The sequence below is a fragment of the Aulonocara stuartgranti genome (genome assembly GCF_965226115.1).
Source record: "Aulonocara stuartgranti genome assembly, chromosome: 2".
Taxonomy (NCBI): domain Eukaryota; kingdom Metazoa; phylum Chordata; class Actinopteri; order Cichliformes; family Cichlidae; genus Aulonocara; species Aulonocara stuartgranti.
In genome coordinates this window covers 34,721,692-34,737,954 of record NC_138940.1, presented here as the reverse complement: position 1 = coordinate 34,737,954, position 16,263 = coordinate 34,721,692, and the positions used below count along the sequence as shown (strand labels likewise).

At 41.4% G+C, this 16,263-nt stretch overlaps 1 protein-coding gene across 3 annotated transcripts; it reads left to right on the top strand.

Annotated features, from left to right (window-relative positions):
* Positions 1-142: 142 nt before the first annotated feature.
* On the top strand, positions 143-16,004 carry kcnk4a (potassium channel, subfamily K, member 4a). Of its 3 annotated transcripts, none has more exons than XM_082554615.1 (7): positions 143-3,753; positions 4,982-5,259; positions 10,930-11,047; positions 11,477-11,646; positions 12,500-12,686; positions 13,479-13,615; positions 13,709-16,001. In XM_082554615.1, the coding sequence occupies exons 2-7, from the start codon at positions 5,071-5,073 to the stop codon at positions 14,780-14,782; spliced, it is 1,875 nt and encodes a 624-aa protein (XP_082410741.1). In that variant the 5' UTR covers positions 143-3,753; positions 4,982-5,070; the 3' UTR covers positions 14,783-16,001. The 3 variants fall into 3 exon arrangements, with proteins under 3 accessions (XP_082410741.1, XP_082410742.1, XP_082410743.1); XM_082554616.1 differs by having other exon boundaries at positions 150-3,753; positions 11,477-11,637; XM_082554617.1 differs by lacking the exons at positions 143-3,753; positions 4,982-5,259 and adding an exon at positions 5,267-5,497 and having other exon boundaries at positions 13,709-16,004.
* The last annotated feature ends 259 nt before the right edge of the window (positions 16,005-16,263 follow it).

Sequence of the window (16,263 nt, the reverse complement as noted above, 5' to 3'; positions counted from 1 at the left end):
AGAATATTTTTGTTTTTACTGCTTGCCTACAATTAAGTCTAAATGAGTGCCACGGTCCAATGAAGAGAGCCTCAAAGTGTTTTTTAAGTGGAATATCTTGGTTAAATCACATAAGTATTTCCGCAATTACCAAAGTCCTCTCCCTTTGCCTTTCAGTCATGAATGTGTTGTTGACAAGGTGCTGAAAGCATACAAGAAGCAGACTTGAATCAAACACTTGAACTGAAGAGTTATTCTTTTCCAACTTTAGAGCCTGTGTTGTTTAATGATGCAATTCTGCCCCTAGTGAATGAAAAACTGTGTCTGCAGTAACTGACTGTGAAGAAACAAGTGTCTCTTTGCTTCTTAAAAAGACGGAGAATGGCGAGATGAAGGAATCAGAGAGCCGAACCTCCCCGCCCCCACCCAGATCCAGCTCAGGAAACTCCGGGCCCTCTGCTCTTCCTCTGCGCTGACGGCACTTAATCACACTCGTAGCACTGTAATAGACTCCTCATCCACTCTCACGCCTTGCCCCTTTATCTTCCCCTTCTCCTCCTCCTCCTCATACAATCTGCTGTCCTCTGTCAGAGTGATGTAGAGTCACGAGAATGGGGAAACACCTTCCAAGGAGAAAACACACATGCACAAGTGCCTTCTCACAACACACACACATACACACACACACACATGCACACAGAGCTCCTTCAATGCTGAAGTGAAACAACTTGTGCTGCATGAACTTGGACAGCAACATTTCTCCAAACTGAAGGTAAGATGTGCAGCAGTGTCTTTCAGGGGACGAACTGTGAGCTATAATGTTAGTGCTTTTTGAGGAGAGACTGGTCTGTTGATTTTAGGTTTGTCATTTAGTGTGTGGTTTAAAAGTCGGTTTACATGTATAGACTGTCACACTGATTTTAAAAAGAGATGATCAGTCCTCCTGCTCCAGCTTATGTGGTCTAAACGCTGACACTACAGACACAAAATTGTAATTTAACAGCAAAAGTCACTCTTGAGATTTATGCATCAGTGTTCCTGCATGTGCGTTTACACTGTTTGCTAAGCATTTCATTGGAAATATTCTTTCTTAGATTTGTTGCCTCAAAGCAAAATGTCAGGCAGTTTATCTTTTTTTTAATGCCGCTTCTCTAGCCCCAAACAGTCCTGTCATTATTTCTGTGGATAATTTTTTTTCCCAGAGCATGAAACCAGAGATCCAGAGTCGTACCCTGTGATCTCCTTCTGACGTCAGTGTTGGCTCACTTTAAAAAAGGGAAATTCTTTAGGGGGGTAATTACATCTAAAGGAGCTTTATATTCTCCTCACACTGTAAATTCTTTAGCAGATACTACAGTCTTACCCACAGACAATCCTATTCATCTCTGGAGGCTGATTCAGGTTTATGGGTGAGAAAACATCTTTGTTTCTCCAGCTGTGGCAGATACTTGTGTTGATAGATTGTCCTTTTTTGTGTTAATTTCATGCAGTATAAATAATACAGTCACCAAAGCCCCAGTGTCTTGTTAGCATCATCTTTGCTGTGTCCTTTTTTAGGGTTTTACAGACTCCGCTGCTGTAGTTATTTTAATACAACCCAGTAATCACAAAATCTGGATTTTTTTCCCTTTATATATATGTTTTCTTAAAAAAAGCTTTCCAAAGTGGCAACTCTTCTGTGTGACACAAACTAAAGCAGTGATAGCATCAGTGAATAAACACTCATATTTTATGTTAAACAAACTATGAATAAACACCCTGAAGTCTTTCAAACAAAGAAATGGACGGCATGTTTTTGTACAGTGTGATGTTATTAATGTTTTGGATCGGTTAAACCCTTGAGAGATACAACTCCTGACCCTGACAAACCGTTACGAATCCTTAAAAAACCAAATAGACTTATTTTAGGACTATTAATACTTAGTCTCAGAAACTCCAGTAAGAGGTTTCTTTATGAACTACTTGATGATGAGAATTTATACTTGAATATTTTTACGGTGCAAAGTGTTGTTCATTTTATAGTGTGACAGAGGTCTCCAGCTTCACTAAAAGTTTCTAGTTTACGTCTTGGATTTGTAAGTTTCATACTGCACCCTGTTTTCTAAACTCTCAAAATCCTTGCTATGTGTTAAACTGAGATTCAGGTGGAGCACACAGAAAAAGATGCACGTAGATTATCCTGCAAACTGGAGCTCAAACCTCCAAAGTTAACTAAATGTGTTTGAGTGGAGAAAGATATAAAGCGAGAATTTGTAGCTGTTAAAAGAGGATCTGCAGGACAAAGCCGAAGTCATGACCAATCACATTCTGTAGTGCCTTGTTTCTTAAAGCTGTGAACCTGTGGGCTCAGTAGTGGGCAAGGTCATGCTATAACAGCATTTTTAAATTGGAAGTATTTGGATTATTTTTATTGTTGGTGAGAGACAGCATTTTTGAGTAGAGTTTGAGGACCAGTACTTTAGTTTAACCCTGTTTGGTTAGACTAGGGGTGTCAAACATAATGTCAAATGGCAATGACTCCAATACTGGACAGCTTAGAAAATGTGGAGTGCATGGATTTTGAACTTTTTAACTATATTTTAAGTTTTACAGCTTTTCCTATTGCTTAAGACCCCGCATTGCCATCCATACAACACCAAAGTACAAGGAAATTAATTCATGAAAACCTTATATTCTAAATTATACTTACAGTACAGCAATTAAGCACTAAAACCTTTTCTATAACTTTACATGTTTACCATGTAGTTTAAGTGGTTCAACCCACTTCACATCAAAGTGAGCTGTATGTGGCCAATGATGTGAAGTAAGTTTGACATTCCTGGGTTGGATTTCTTTTATACACCTGCCTTACATGCAAACCGAAGAACAGCATGTACACATCTTGTTCCAGCTTTGTGCCTCTTTCCAAACAGCTCTGTGTATGATTTATTACCCCACCTGCAGCATTGTTTAACTTGGGATTAGATCACAGTCTGTCAGACGCATGCAGTCTCTTTCTCCGTCGCCCTCCCTTCACATCTTAGCAAAATATAAAAATATGCCTGTGTAGGTTTAGACTGTGATAACTAATAATCTGCCAGTGCTGACGCCACGGACAGAGATTTAGACTGTCCACACAAACCAAAGCCAGCAGTCCATTAGCGCAGAATGCTAACAGTTGGCCAAACTCTGGGAAATCTCAGAACACTGTCAAGGTCCACGTGGAGACGACCGGGGCCAGTCGACCCAAAGCATGAAGCTCCTAAATCCCAGTCCTGTTTTTCTGGGTATCCGACTCAAAGGTAAACACGGTTCAAAGTAGCCAAATGAAGATAAGACCTAACCATGTTTTCGATTAATGTCAAGATGTATGTTTGGAGTTCTGGCAAAGTGTAATCATTTGTGCACCCACTGGCAGGGTGGCCTGGTGTGTGTCAGTTTTTTCCAGATATTATGACAAACACCCTGCAATGAGAACATTTATTTAATGCCACCCATACCCTGCTGAAAAAGAATTGAGGAGATACGCCAGTTTGGAACTACTCTGATAGATTTACACTTTAGATACTTGATTGTTTTTGACCTGAACTAGTCTGTACTTCTGTGCACCTGAAAGTGTTCAAATGGCTTGAAGGGGAAGGAAATGGACACGCAATCATCCGTTCCTGAACCCTGACGTTGGAGGCATCGCAGAGCGAGCAGAAGAGGAAGAAAAAGAAGGAGTTTCGATATTTCTCTATCAGCTGATTTCTAGAGTTTTAACATGGGATGAGCTCCTGACTCCAGTGAGTTAAGGTACTGTCTTCTTTATTTTTCTCAATTATAAAACATTCATTATCATGGAGACTACAGAAAGCATTTTGAATAGCTCCTTTCAATAGGATAGTATCGCTGTTGCTGTATTAGACTATGATCACGCTGGATGCATTTCTTAAAGCGCAGCACCTTTTTTCCATTTCAAAGAACCACATCTCGATTTGGGTTTAAGATATGGTTTGTTTTTAGGAGTGTCTCTTGTCACACTCCAAGTTAAACAAGTCCCAACGTCAGTAACATCTCACACTGCGTCAGTGGAAATGATCTTTGTCTAAGCAAAGTTGTCAGTCTACTGATTTTACCTGCCTCTTTCCTCAGTGTAACCTGAGGAAACAGCTGGACAGGCATCTCTGTGACTTGAAATTAGGGCTTATATTTATATTTATCTCATTTACTTTTTACATGTATGCTGAAAAAAAAAATCCAGAATCAATTGGCAAGTAAATGTTGGTCTATGGTGTGTCATTTTCATCAGCTGGCCTTGTAACAGATTGCATGCTATTTCTCAAAGTGCAACATCATGAATGCTCTTTTGTGCCTCACCTTTTAATCTTACCTGAGGGCTTGAGAAACGAGGGCAAAAAAAAAAAAAAAAATCCAGTCTGTTTCATGCAAAAAGCTTTTAAAGAACAATTTTGTGATAAAATCTTGTATAACGTTGGGAAGTACCCACCGACACGAACATCTGAAGTCTTATAACACTGTAAACTTGAAAGAGGACGGCTTGTTTGTCACGTATACCTCTTACAATAGCTATCGCATCAGTGACAGCTCTGCTTTTGGACAATCTGGACTAGTTGAATGTTAATTAAAAGACCAGCGAGTCGCTCAGTGTACATGCAGTGTGGCTTAAGGACCCACCTTTAATGCAGAAAACGTTTTGTGCAACAGCTCTGAAACATCCACACTGTGTGCCAACTGTAAGAGTAAACACTTTACAACCTGGATTCACTCAATCACCTGTCTAATAACAGTCATACTAATCAAGCCATGAACGTCTCACTAAATTAAAGTGCCTGTCATTATTTTCCACCATGTTAGTAGTTTGTCACGTTTGGTGTCAGTGACTCTCAGGTTTGGGCCTGATGCACAGATGCCTTCCAAGAACACTTGTGGTGCTTTTTTTTTTTTTTTTTTTTTTTATAAAAGATATTTCCGTGCTTGCACATGTAGCACCTCTCTAAAGGAACTTCCTGTTTATGGCCAGTTGTATCCTGACTGAGATCCCAACCAGATCTGGACCTGTGAGCTGAGACCCTTTAACCCTGGAGGGGCAGGGAGAAAGGCGGGGAGAAAATGCGGTGCACTACCCTCACCACCCTGCTGGTGGGAGTCATGTTGTACCTGGTGATGGGAGCGTTTGTTTTTGTCACCCTGGAAAAGCCCACAGAGACCTTGGCACATGAAAAGCTGCTTGAAACCAAGAAAGAATTCCTCATGAAAAACTACTGCGTCACCGAGTCGGACTTTCACGAGCTTGTACAGGTATCAGTGGACACAGTACGTCACTATTATCCCACTCACACTCTGAAGCAGCTTTAAAATATGGTTTATTTACGGTGGCCCTGAGAGGCCAAATGGACTGCAACTTAAGTAAACACCAGCAATAAGAAAAATGCTGCAAAAGCTCACAAAACACAACGGAATTAGGAAAAACGGAAATAGGAAAAAACAAAACAGAAATATCTGGGGTCATATCACCTGTGTGGGATAGGTGGTCAAAGTAAGTAGCACTGAAGTATTTATATTTTTTAGGCTTACTCGATTTGTTTCCATCTAAATGAAGTTATGTCAGCACAGTTGAGCTGTTTTAAAGTGCACACTGTATAACATTAGTGAGTAAATATTTAGAAGTGTGCCATCAGAAGGCCGAAGCTTCCAGTCTGTATTAGATTAACAGCAAATTAAAGATGCTGAATGTAAATGTAAATAACCAAATTGCTGTAGTAACATTATCGCTCAAACCAGATGGGCTTTTGTAACTTGAATGTTTTAATTTGAAATTGAGCTTCACAAAGTCTGAATTCGAGTGGAACATAATCCTCCAGACTACATGTATTTTTCTTAATCTCACATTAAACAAGGTGTTGAAACACGTCCTTTTAACGATCTTTTTTCTGATTGGCTGTCCCTTGGACAGAAGGGAAACAGAAGGTTTGAACAGCAGGATATATGGGGTGCAACAATACTCTATCGATATTGAACCGTTTGATACAGTGCTTTCGGTTCGGTATGCATATGTATCGAACAATACAAAATTTTTTATTTTATCAACTTTTCTTCTGACGATGCTGTCTGTGTTGAGCGCTCAGTGGATCTGCGTGACTACTCCGCCTAGGCTGCACTGTCGAGCGCAGATCCACTGAGCAGAGCGCAAGCTAGCGAGACAGAACTGCCTCAACGCTACCCGAAATTGAACCTCCACCACCCTCATTCAGATCTGGCGTTTGGAACTAGAGCAGGGCGATATGGCCAAAAATATTTATCACGATATATATTTGAAAATTTGCGATAACGATATAACCGACGATATAATTGATGCGAGACAAAATACAACTCCACAACATTACTAGCGCAAAAAGACAACCTTCCATTTATTTTCACTTAAACAAGAAGCTGGTTTTTATGTACATTAAAGCTTTATAAAAATGTAACAGTGCAAATGCAAATTCCTTGCTGAAAGTTTAACCAAAAGGCATTTCCAGTAGAAATGGGCTGACATATCCTGAGCATAACATGTATAATATCCACTGAAGTTAAAAAGAGGTGCTTTGCAACATTAAACTGCAGTGTGCATTACGCATTTTTCGGACCATAAGGTGCACGGGATTATAAGGCACATTAAGCGAAACAAAGCAGTCAGATAAATCAAACTTTATTAAACTCATTCTTCTTGCTTCCTCCACTTCTGTACCATTGATTCATTAATGTTGAATTCTCTGGCAGCTGCTCTATTCCCATGTTGCTGCAGTATATTAATGACTAACCTCGTATTGTGGATGGATTATCTCAGTTGTTCTCCTGACTGAAGTTTGGTCCGTTTACAGCATCCTGCCATGCGATTGCATTTGTCTCTAACCATGAAGAACCTTCACGTTAACTTTTATAAGTGGAAAAGTGTTAGTGTTCGTCCTCCAGCTTCACTGTTTATGTTATGCTAACATAGCTGTGTCGCTAGCGATCACGTAGCACATCATTATATACCAGCTAGCCCAACTTCAGTAACCCTGCAAACGTCGCTGCTGTTTAGTTTCCTGTCTTCATTTATGTTGGAAGTGATAGCAGAGCTGTACGTTTGATTTTTTTCAGAAATCTCTCAGTCAGAACATGCAATATCATGCTTAGGTAACTAGCGAAACTAGCGAGCTAACTTCCGCTAGCTTCCTGCTAACTTCTAACTCCGTTAAATGTAATAACTTTTGTTTTCATGGATGCCTGGAAGTTAAACTTTATAGTTACACCTGGTAAAGCAGCAATGCTGATCGTTTTATTAAAGATGAAAGAATTTAGACAGTTTTTAACTCTAAGTGATGCTGCAGTGTTGTTTGACCTGAAGAATACGGAGTTTAGGACCCAGATTACTCCCAGATTTAAGAGCATCTTAGTCCGACAAATATGACAATAACAACGGCTGCTTGCATGTTCTGCAAAAAAATGTGCTTTGTTGTGTATCTGATGGACAAACACCAAACCAGTTCCACATCACGGAAGTTGCACCATTTTTACAAACCAATTCTGGTTCATCTGTTTCACTCAACAATCGGCCATGTGCGTATGAAAACAAAGGCACTGCGCATGCGCGTTTTACTCCCATTCTATCGCGATATTTCATTTTCCTATCGTTGCCTAACATTATACCGGTATTACCGTGAACGGTATAATATGGCCCCGCCCTATTTGGAACTATCTCGGTTTTCATGTGAAGCATGACCCTGATGGTAAGCGCCTCATGGACAAAAGTAAAACAGTATGTCGGATGTGCCACGCAATGCTCAATTGGTGGGAACTAGTGCGTTAGCCAGTTAGCTCGTTAAGGTGTTGACGCCATCCAGCCCCACGCACGGGGCCATCCGCGGAGATTTGCCTTATTATGGCGTTAATGTCATGTTTATATATATATATATATATATATATATATATATATATATATATATATATATATATATATATATTAGGGGTGCAACGATACACAAAATTCACGGTTCGGTTCGATACTTTGGTGTCACGGTTCGATATTTTTTCGATACAAAAAAAATGTTCATGCCTTTTTAATTTGTCATTTATTAAAATTATAAATATATATTTTAACTCAAAAGTACAGTTTTTAAATTTAACCCTAACCCTTGTGCGTGTTTTTTATTTTGACAGCGAATGCGCACCTGCGGACCACTTATGTGCAGCCCTGGTTATTTAGCTTGTCATATTGCAGCCACAGAAATTATTTTGTCCATGAAACCATAAAGCTGCACTTTCTTTTTGCCTTATAGTCTGATTTGTCATAACTTCTCCGTTTTGTGGTAAGCTTTTCTTTGGCTGTCACTTCTTCACCCTGACCTGTCTTATTTGGCTCAGCAGAACTAAAATATATATCTGTCTGTGAAGGTTCTCAGTCATCCAGGTCATCGTAGTCAAATATAAATCCTGCTGCTTTTACACACGGACTCACATAAGCTCAGCGATTCTCTGCGCGATCAACCTCTCACATGTTTAAGCTGCGGGTGATTTCACTTGTCATGTTTGCATAGTAAGCTAAAAATTAATAAGACGATGTCAGAGGAATTGGTGCACAAATTATCATCACTCACAGATCAGTGCTGTCGCTCTCTATACACAGTTCGCACGATTGCAAAGTGAAAGCAAAAAAACAAGCGCAAATTCAAACGCGATTTCAATATGTCACATATTGACAGTGGCTCACCGATGCCAATGACATAATTACCCAGCTACATTTCTGAAAGAATGCAAAAGCATTGACATATATTTTTCCTTCTTACAATAGCCCGACGGGCAGGGAAGAGATAGATTTTGGTAGCCCGACTGAAAAAATCGCTAGCCCCAGGACGTCAGGCTAGCGATATTGCAAGCCCTGTATCTGATTGAGGAATCATGCATCTTTGGAAAAGAGAGTTTATTACAGAGAAATGTCTCTTTCCAAAATAAAAGCTATACTATCCGCTTCTTCTGGGTTATATTCTCAGCAGCATAAGGAGAATCATGTGCTAACAGCTGTCTAAATGACTCGGCTAAAGTTAGTAGCATGCTTGTTGTTTTTGTCTTTGCACTAGGATGATGTCGGCGTAAATGTGCAGTCATATTCGTTGTGTTCCCACTAGTGCTTTCAGGTTAATCTCGTTGAAATGACCTTAACACCACAACATGGCAAATCTCCGTTAACGAGCTACCGCCGATCGCCCCGTGCATGGGGCTAGACGGCCAACACGTTAACGAGCTAACTGCGCTAACACACTAGTTCCCACCCATGTAATTGAGCATTGCATGGCACATCCAACATACTGTTTTACTTTAGTCCGTGACTCGCTTACCTTCAGGGTCATACGTCACATGAAAACCAAAATAATTCCAAACGCCAGATCTGAATGAGGGTGGGGGAGGTGCCCTGCGCTCTTCCTTCTGACGATGCTGTCTGTGTTGAGCGCTCAGTGGATCTGCGCTCGACAGTGCAGCCTAGGCGGAGTAGTCGAACGCAGATTCACTGAGCGCTCCACACAGACAGCATCGTCAGAAGGAAAGTTGATAAAATAAATTACAAATGTTGTATTGTTCGATACATACGCGTACCGAACCGAAAGCACTGTATCGAACGGTTCAATATCGATACGAATATCGTTGCACCGCTAATATATATATATATATATATATATATGAATGAGAGAGAGAGATTAGGGGTGCAACGATACACAAAATTCACGGTTCGGTTTGATACTTTGGTGACACTTTGGTGTCACGGTTTTTTCGATACAAAAAAAATGTTCATGCCTTTTTAATTTGTCATTTATTAAAATTATAAATATATATTTTAACTCAAAAGTACAGTTTTTAAATTTAATGTTGCTGAAACAACAAAATAATTAAAAAAAAAAATCTGATTGAGGAATCACTCATCTTTGGAAAAGAGTTTATTACAGAGAAATGGCTCTTTCCAAAATAAAAGCTATACTATACGCTTCTTCTGGGGTATATTCTCAGCAGCATATTAAACATATCAGGTCCCCATAAGGAGAATCATGTGCTAACGGCTGTCTAAATGACTCGGGTAAAGTTTGTACCATGCGTGCTTGTTGTTTTTGTCGGCTTCCACTTGTCTTTGCACTAGGATGCTGTCGGAGTAAATGTGCAGTCATATTCGTTGTGTTCCCACTAGTGCTGTCAGCGTTAATCTTGTTGAAATGACGTTAACGCCATAACGCAGCAAATCTTCGTTAACGCTCGGATTGCCCTGTGCGTGGGGCTGGACGGCCAACACGTTAACGAGCTAACTGCGCTAACACACTAGTTCCCACCCATGTAATTGAGCATTGCATGGCACATCCAACATACTGTTTTACTTTAGTCCATGACGCGCTTACCTTCAGGGTCATACGTCACATGAAAACCAAAATAGTTCCAAACGCCAGATCTGAATGAGGGTGGGGGAGGTTCAATTTGCTTAACTTCTGTCTCGCTAGCTTGCCCTGCGCTCAACACAGACAGCATTGTCAGAAGGAAAGTTGATAAAATAAATTTAAAAATTTGTATTGTTCGATACATATGCGTACCGAACCGAAAGCACTGTATCGAACGGTTCAATATCGATACGAGTATCGTTGCACCCCTAATAAATAAATAAATATATATATATATATATATATATATATATATATATATACACACACACACACACACACACACACACACACACACACACACACACACACACACATACCTACATACCTCTCAGGCCAAGGTATTCTGTAGCACAGAGATATTCTCTTTAAGTTCCTACTGTTTACCACGTGCTGCTTTTATTTTCCAGATTTTACTTAATATCGTTCTTTATGTACGCTACGAGGTCCATGCATTATAAATACACCCATAATGTGAGTAAATAAAATGAACAAATAGATAAAACTTGGATGAAAAATTAAATTCCTTCAGGGTTTGATGTCTGCAGTCGAGGCAGGCCTGAATGTGAGCAGAGTTCCTGCCAACTTGACCACTCGCTGGGACATCGCGTCTGCCTGCTTCTTCTGTGGCACCATTATCACCACCATAGGTAAGTGACAGAGCTCACCTGCAGGGGAAACATTGCTCTCTGAGTGACAAAATGATCCACCTGATGCACTGTTGAGATTCTCTTTTCTGAGAAAGTGTTACCTGCATTATTTTCACTGAAGCATTTAAATGTAGTTTGGTATCTAAATTTGCAAGGATTTAGCCTGCAGGTGTTTTTATGGCTTGATAAATGTCACACTAGAGCTTATTTATGTCCTTGTTTCAAAGACACGCTACTTAAAATGTGATCAAACTGTAGCTTTATTTTTCTGGTCAACAAAGTATTCATGAATTGTAGAGTCACAGCTGATGAATATTTTCTAATACGCCCTACTAATTAAAATAATTACACAAGGTCCCTCTTTAAATTGTTTGTGCATGTCAGCTTTTATAACTAGCGTCATGTCTTTTTGATTAATCCTTCAAACAGGCTTTGGGAACCTCTCACCTCGGACGCCTTACGGCCAGTTGTTCTGCGTGTGCTACGCTTTGGTTGGCATCCCCATGTTTGGCATACTTCTCGCTGGAGTGGGCGACCACATGGGCACGGTGCTGCGGAGAGCTGTGGCCAAGATTGAGACCCTCTTCCTGGTGAGAATGGTCTGTCCTGCCCATCAGCCAAAACTTAGGAGTAAACAGCTTTAAACCTACAAGGCACAGACTTCTTATCAGTGCTCTACGCAGTAAACTGTTTGGTTCTCTCTAAGTTGCAAGTTAGAACCATGCAAGAACCAAATGTCTGGGCTCAGCCTTACAGATAAAGTGAAGAGCTTGGTCACTTGGTAGAAGCTCAGAATAGAGTCCTTAACATCGAAAGGAGCCAGTTTGGGCATCTGATTTTGGCAGCTCCTAAATGAGCTGCTTTGTACATGTCCGACTAGGCAGGGAACCCAGGCAGAGATTATGTTTGTCAGTTGGGCTGCAGAGTCCTACCAGAAAAGCTGAACTACTAAATAAAGCTGTTCTTGGAACCTTATTTCTCCACAAAAAATAAAATAAAAATCACAAAAACTGTCTTTGTAAGTGAATTTTCATATAAAACCCGCATTAGAGTCAGATCAGCTGAATCAGCACTTTAGCCACAGCTTAGAGCAACCGGACAGCAGCCTTATTCAAGAGTATCATGGTCACCATAGTCAAGTCATGTTGTACTTGTTTATTCTTTCAGAACTTTTCAAACAGATGGGTATTAAAGCTGCCCCACTGTTACATCTTCAGTCCATGACTTTAGTATAAAGAAAGAAAATAATCCTGAGATGCAGACATGTGATGAAGATGCCAGTGTGGACCAATAAAAAGCTGACAAATCTCAACATTCAGCCTGAATCCAGACAATTCTTTTTCCTTTTTGGTTTAATCTAGTTTAATTCTTGCACTTTTTTGTTACATGTATAGCTGTGTTGATCTTGATTTATTCTGCATCTGTATTGGCTTCTATCTTTCTCTCTGATAGAAACGCAAGGTCAGGCCCACGACTGTGCGTGTCACCTCAGCAGTTCTCTCCATCCTAATTGGCTGTCTGATCTTCCTCGCTGTGCCGACAGTCGTGTTTCAGAAAGTGGAAAACTGGAAGTTCTTGGAGTCGCTCTATTTTGTGGTCATCACGCTTACCACTGTTGGCTTTGGAGACTATGTACCAGGTACAGACCAAACACACACACATTTTAATCAATATGGACAACAAGTTGATGGTTGTTCGTTTTTTTACCTGGTGAAGTTGTAGCAACATACGCTGAACATGTAACCTGGTCTAGAGCAGATTATGTTCAGTGTTTCAGTTTAATGGTGGTGTTATGGGCATTTTCACAGATCCTTTTCCAAATGACAGTCTGTAAGTGTGATCCTCTGCTGAGGGAGTGCTTTTTAGCCCTCTGCCTTGAAAGTCTGATGGGGTATTCTCGTCACCTGGGCGGTGTGGACACCCAAGTTTGTGAATGCGATACCTCAAGTTAGATGATGTAGGCATTTCAAATTGATATCATAGTTGTATTGACGGAACAAATTTGAATAACAGGGCAAGTTTTCTGAAAAAAATGTGAATGCAATAACTTCAGAACGCCGCGACCTAGGCACCTCCGTGCCCTTTTATATGAAACCTCTAATTAACACAAATATGAATTGTTTTTCTGCTCTTTTCTTCGTTATTCTCATGATAAACTGCATATATTTGGGTTGTGGTCTGTTTCTGTCAGAGGTCAAACAGCCTGAACATATCACTCACTCACAATTTATATGACATTTATATACAAATAACCCAAAAACAAGGTTTATCTATCCACCCACAAAGTTACAGCTGTAGTCTCCCCCCCGCTGAGGTTTAATTAATGATGAATGGTCAACTTTGTACAGGACTGCCTCTTTCTGTCATTTCTGTTCTGTGAGGTTCACTGGAACATCACATTAAAAATTAAATCAACTTTCTCTGCATGGAGTTGGAGGTACTGAAGACAACAGCTTCTTCAAGCTTCTGGTGTTGTTGTGGATCGTGTTTGGTCTTGCCTACTTTGCCTCCATCCTCACCATGATAGGCAACTGGCTGAGGGTGCTGTCTAAAAGGACTCGTGCTGAGGTGGGAGACTCCAGAAATGTTATCTGAGAGACACCTAAACTTGTGTCAGTTCTTCTATGTTGTAAAGCTAATGTTAACCTGTGTCCCTGTCAGATGGAGGAGCTGAGGGCCCACGCAACAGACTGGACGCAGAGCATGTCCAAGGATTTCCGCATCCCAAATCCTCTGGAATTTAATGACCCCTTCCTCCTGCAGCGGCGGCGCTGGAAACGTAGCGAGCGCCGACGCATCCGCCGGGGAGCCCAGGGTACACTGGGATACTGGGTGCGAGGGGGACCTGAGAATGGACATCTGTCAAGTCACTGGGCTGGCCTGTCGAGCTCCATGAGTGAACTGCAGGACAATTCGTCCGGGGTGAGGGGAACTAACTCAAAGGCACAGGTGAGTGCAGCTGGAGGGGGAACGGTCCCCATATCAGCAGCAGGGTACAGGGCTGACCCTGCTGGGGTTCTGCAAGGGCAGGGCAGGTCATTTCCTCACCACCTGTCCCGCTCATTCTCCGTCCCCGTAACCCGCTCCGGTTCACAGCTGGATGTTGTAGGGGCACGTATGCAGGAAGGGTCACTCTCCGGATCAGAGTCTGCATTCGACTCCAGGTCAGATGGCTCCTCAGTCTCCTTCTCCTACATGGCACCCCACAAGTTCCAGCCGTGCCAAACCATCGGCAGCATGGAGGAGGGATCAGTAAGACTCGCACATATGGACACATCAGAGAGGAAAGATGAACTGATTCCAGCAGAGAACTATGAATCTGCACCAAACAATAGCCACAATCAGGCACCTGACCCTAGTCCTTCTTCTCGCTCTTCCCCTGTGCCCACATCCCTACCCGAAGTCCTCCTTCCCTCCCCTGACATCACCACAGCCCCCTCACCAAGCTGCCAGCTGCTCGACTTCTTCGGCGAGAACTTGGCGTACATTGACGAGTCCTCAGACACCCTGAGCGACCGCCCCCAGTCCACGAGCGAGGAGAAGAGGAGACGGCCCCGAAAGCCTAAGAAGAAGAGCATGAGGAGACAGCTATCACACAGGTGGAGCTCGCTGCAGGTGAGGAGGCCCAGCAGTGACATGCAGCCACCATCCCATCCTCCAACACCACCTCCAGCATCCTCTCTTTCAGACCTGTCTCTACCTGAGAACCAGACAGATGCAGCTCCTGCACTCTGACAAAAACCAGATGTGGCAGCCGACATCACAGCTGTGGTTCTACACTGCTGCTAGCTAGAAGAAACACGCCTCATGAATGCAGCTGTTGTTCTGGGGGTTTTTTCTTTTCTTTTTTTTGGTGTTTATAGTTAGCCTCACAAAACCACCTCACCAATATTGCTTTGTTTCTTTTGTGTGACTAAAACGATATAAGATGGGTTTGAGTTTCCAGGACGCTCTGACAAAGAGATAAATCCACCTTTCAGTGAGGCTAATCGTGCAACTTTAAGTGGACCGCTCCTCTCATAAACAAGGTTCGGGACTGAGTGAGTCACATCATTACCAAGATGTCATTAAACATAATTATCTGCTTTGTTTTGAGCTGCTGAGCTCAGTGGATTCTCGGCACTGACTTGACATTAAATCTGAGATTTAATCTGGCTTTGTGAGGCTAACTTTTGAGGAGCGACTATAAGCTTTAAATTCAGTGCAGGGTTTACACACAGCAATTTACAGAAGCTGTCGGCTGCCTCGCCTGAAAAAAGACCACTTCCGTTAACATAAGAAAAAAATCTTTTTATGAAATGCAGCCTTAAAAGGGAAAGACATCCGGGGATGTGTTTTGAACAGTAAACGACATGTATTTAAAGTGTGTGAGGTCGTCATGTGCTAACTAAATTGATCAAAAGACAAGATGCGCCAGGATCTGGGTGGCTTACCACCACGAAAATTCCCGGGTGAAAACCCTGCCGTGGGTGGAAAACCAAAACCACAACAACAGCGCATCCGATTCAGAGCACGGCAGGGCCATTACTCTTCATCAGAACTGCACCATTGCACCATGGTGTGCTGTCATTCAGGTCCTTAAGTTGTCAGTCGTTTTAGGGATGATGGAAAGTGACTACTAAAGGATCAGAAAATCAGATGATTAAACCTGATACAGTCACACCAAAGTTATTTAAGTTAAGTTTGTGCTGCGTACCAACTTTGCAATCAAGTGTCCTTAAATCACTGTTGGTAATATTCTGCTTGTGTCCACTTTTCCACTTAACAGCTACAGTTTTTAGGTTTAATTCTTTTTCTGAACAATAACAAGTTTTATATCCTGTGTAATAACCTTTCATGTCCCATTTTTTTTGCCAGTTGATATCTCAGATGTATCTTACAGTGACGCATTAAAGAGACCTTTATTACACACTGTTACCAGACATTAAGTCTTTATCCTGTAACTGTGGAGTTTTCTTTCACTTTTAATGTCACTAAACTTTTTACACTTGGGTCTTCTACTTTATTAATCACAAATATGCAAATTAGAACATGTATTAATAAAACACTTAGTGGTTTAACACTAAAAGCCTCACAGGGACCCAGAGTGTGTTTTGGTGTCTGAAAGCGAAAGAGATAAACTCTACAGATTGCCTTTACATTGTGCAGTGCCTACATTGCTCATACGGTGATATATACCCAGTTTTTCATTCTTATTATCACCGTGGATATTAGAA

Excerpts from the sequence above, each read along its gene's own strand:
- kcnk4a (XM_082554615.1), top strand. The coding sequence starts at position 5,071 with ATGCGGTGCACTACCCTCACCACCCTGCTGGTGGGAGTCATGTTGTAC. Across the intron at positions 11,647-12,499 it reads CCCTCTTCCTGGTGAGAATG|AAACGCAAGGTCAGGCCCAC; the intron begins GTCTGTCCTGCC and ends TCTCTCTGATAG. Across the intron at positions 13,616-13,708 it reads CTAAAAGGACTCGTGCTGAG|ATGGAGGAGCTGAGGGCCCA; the intron begins GTGGGAGACTCC and ends TGTCCCTGTCAG.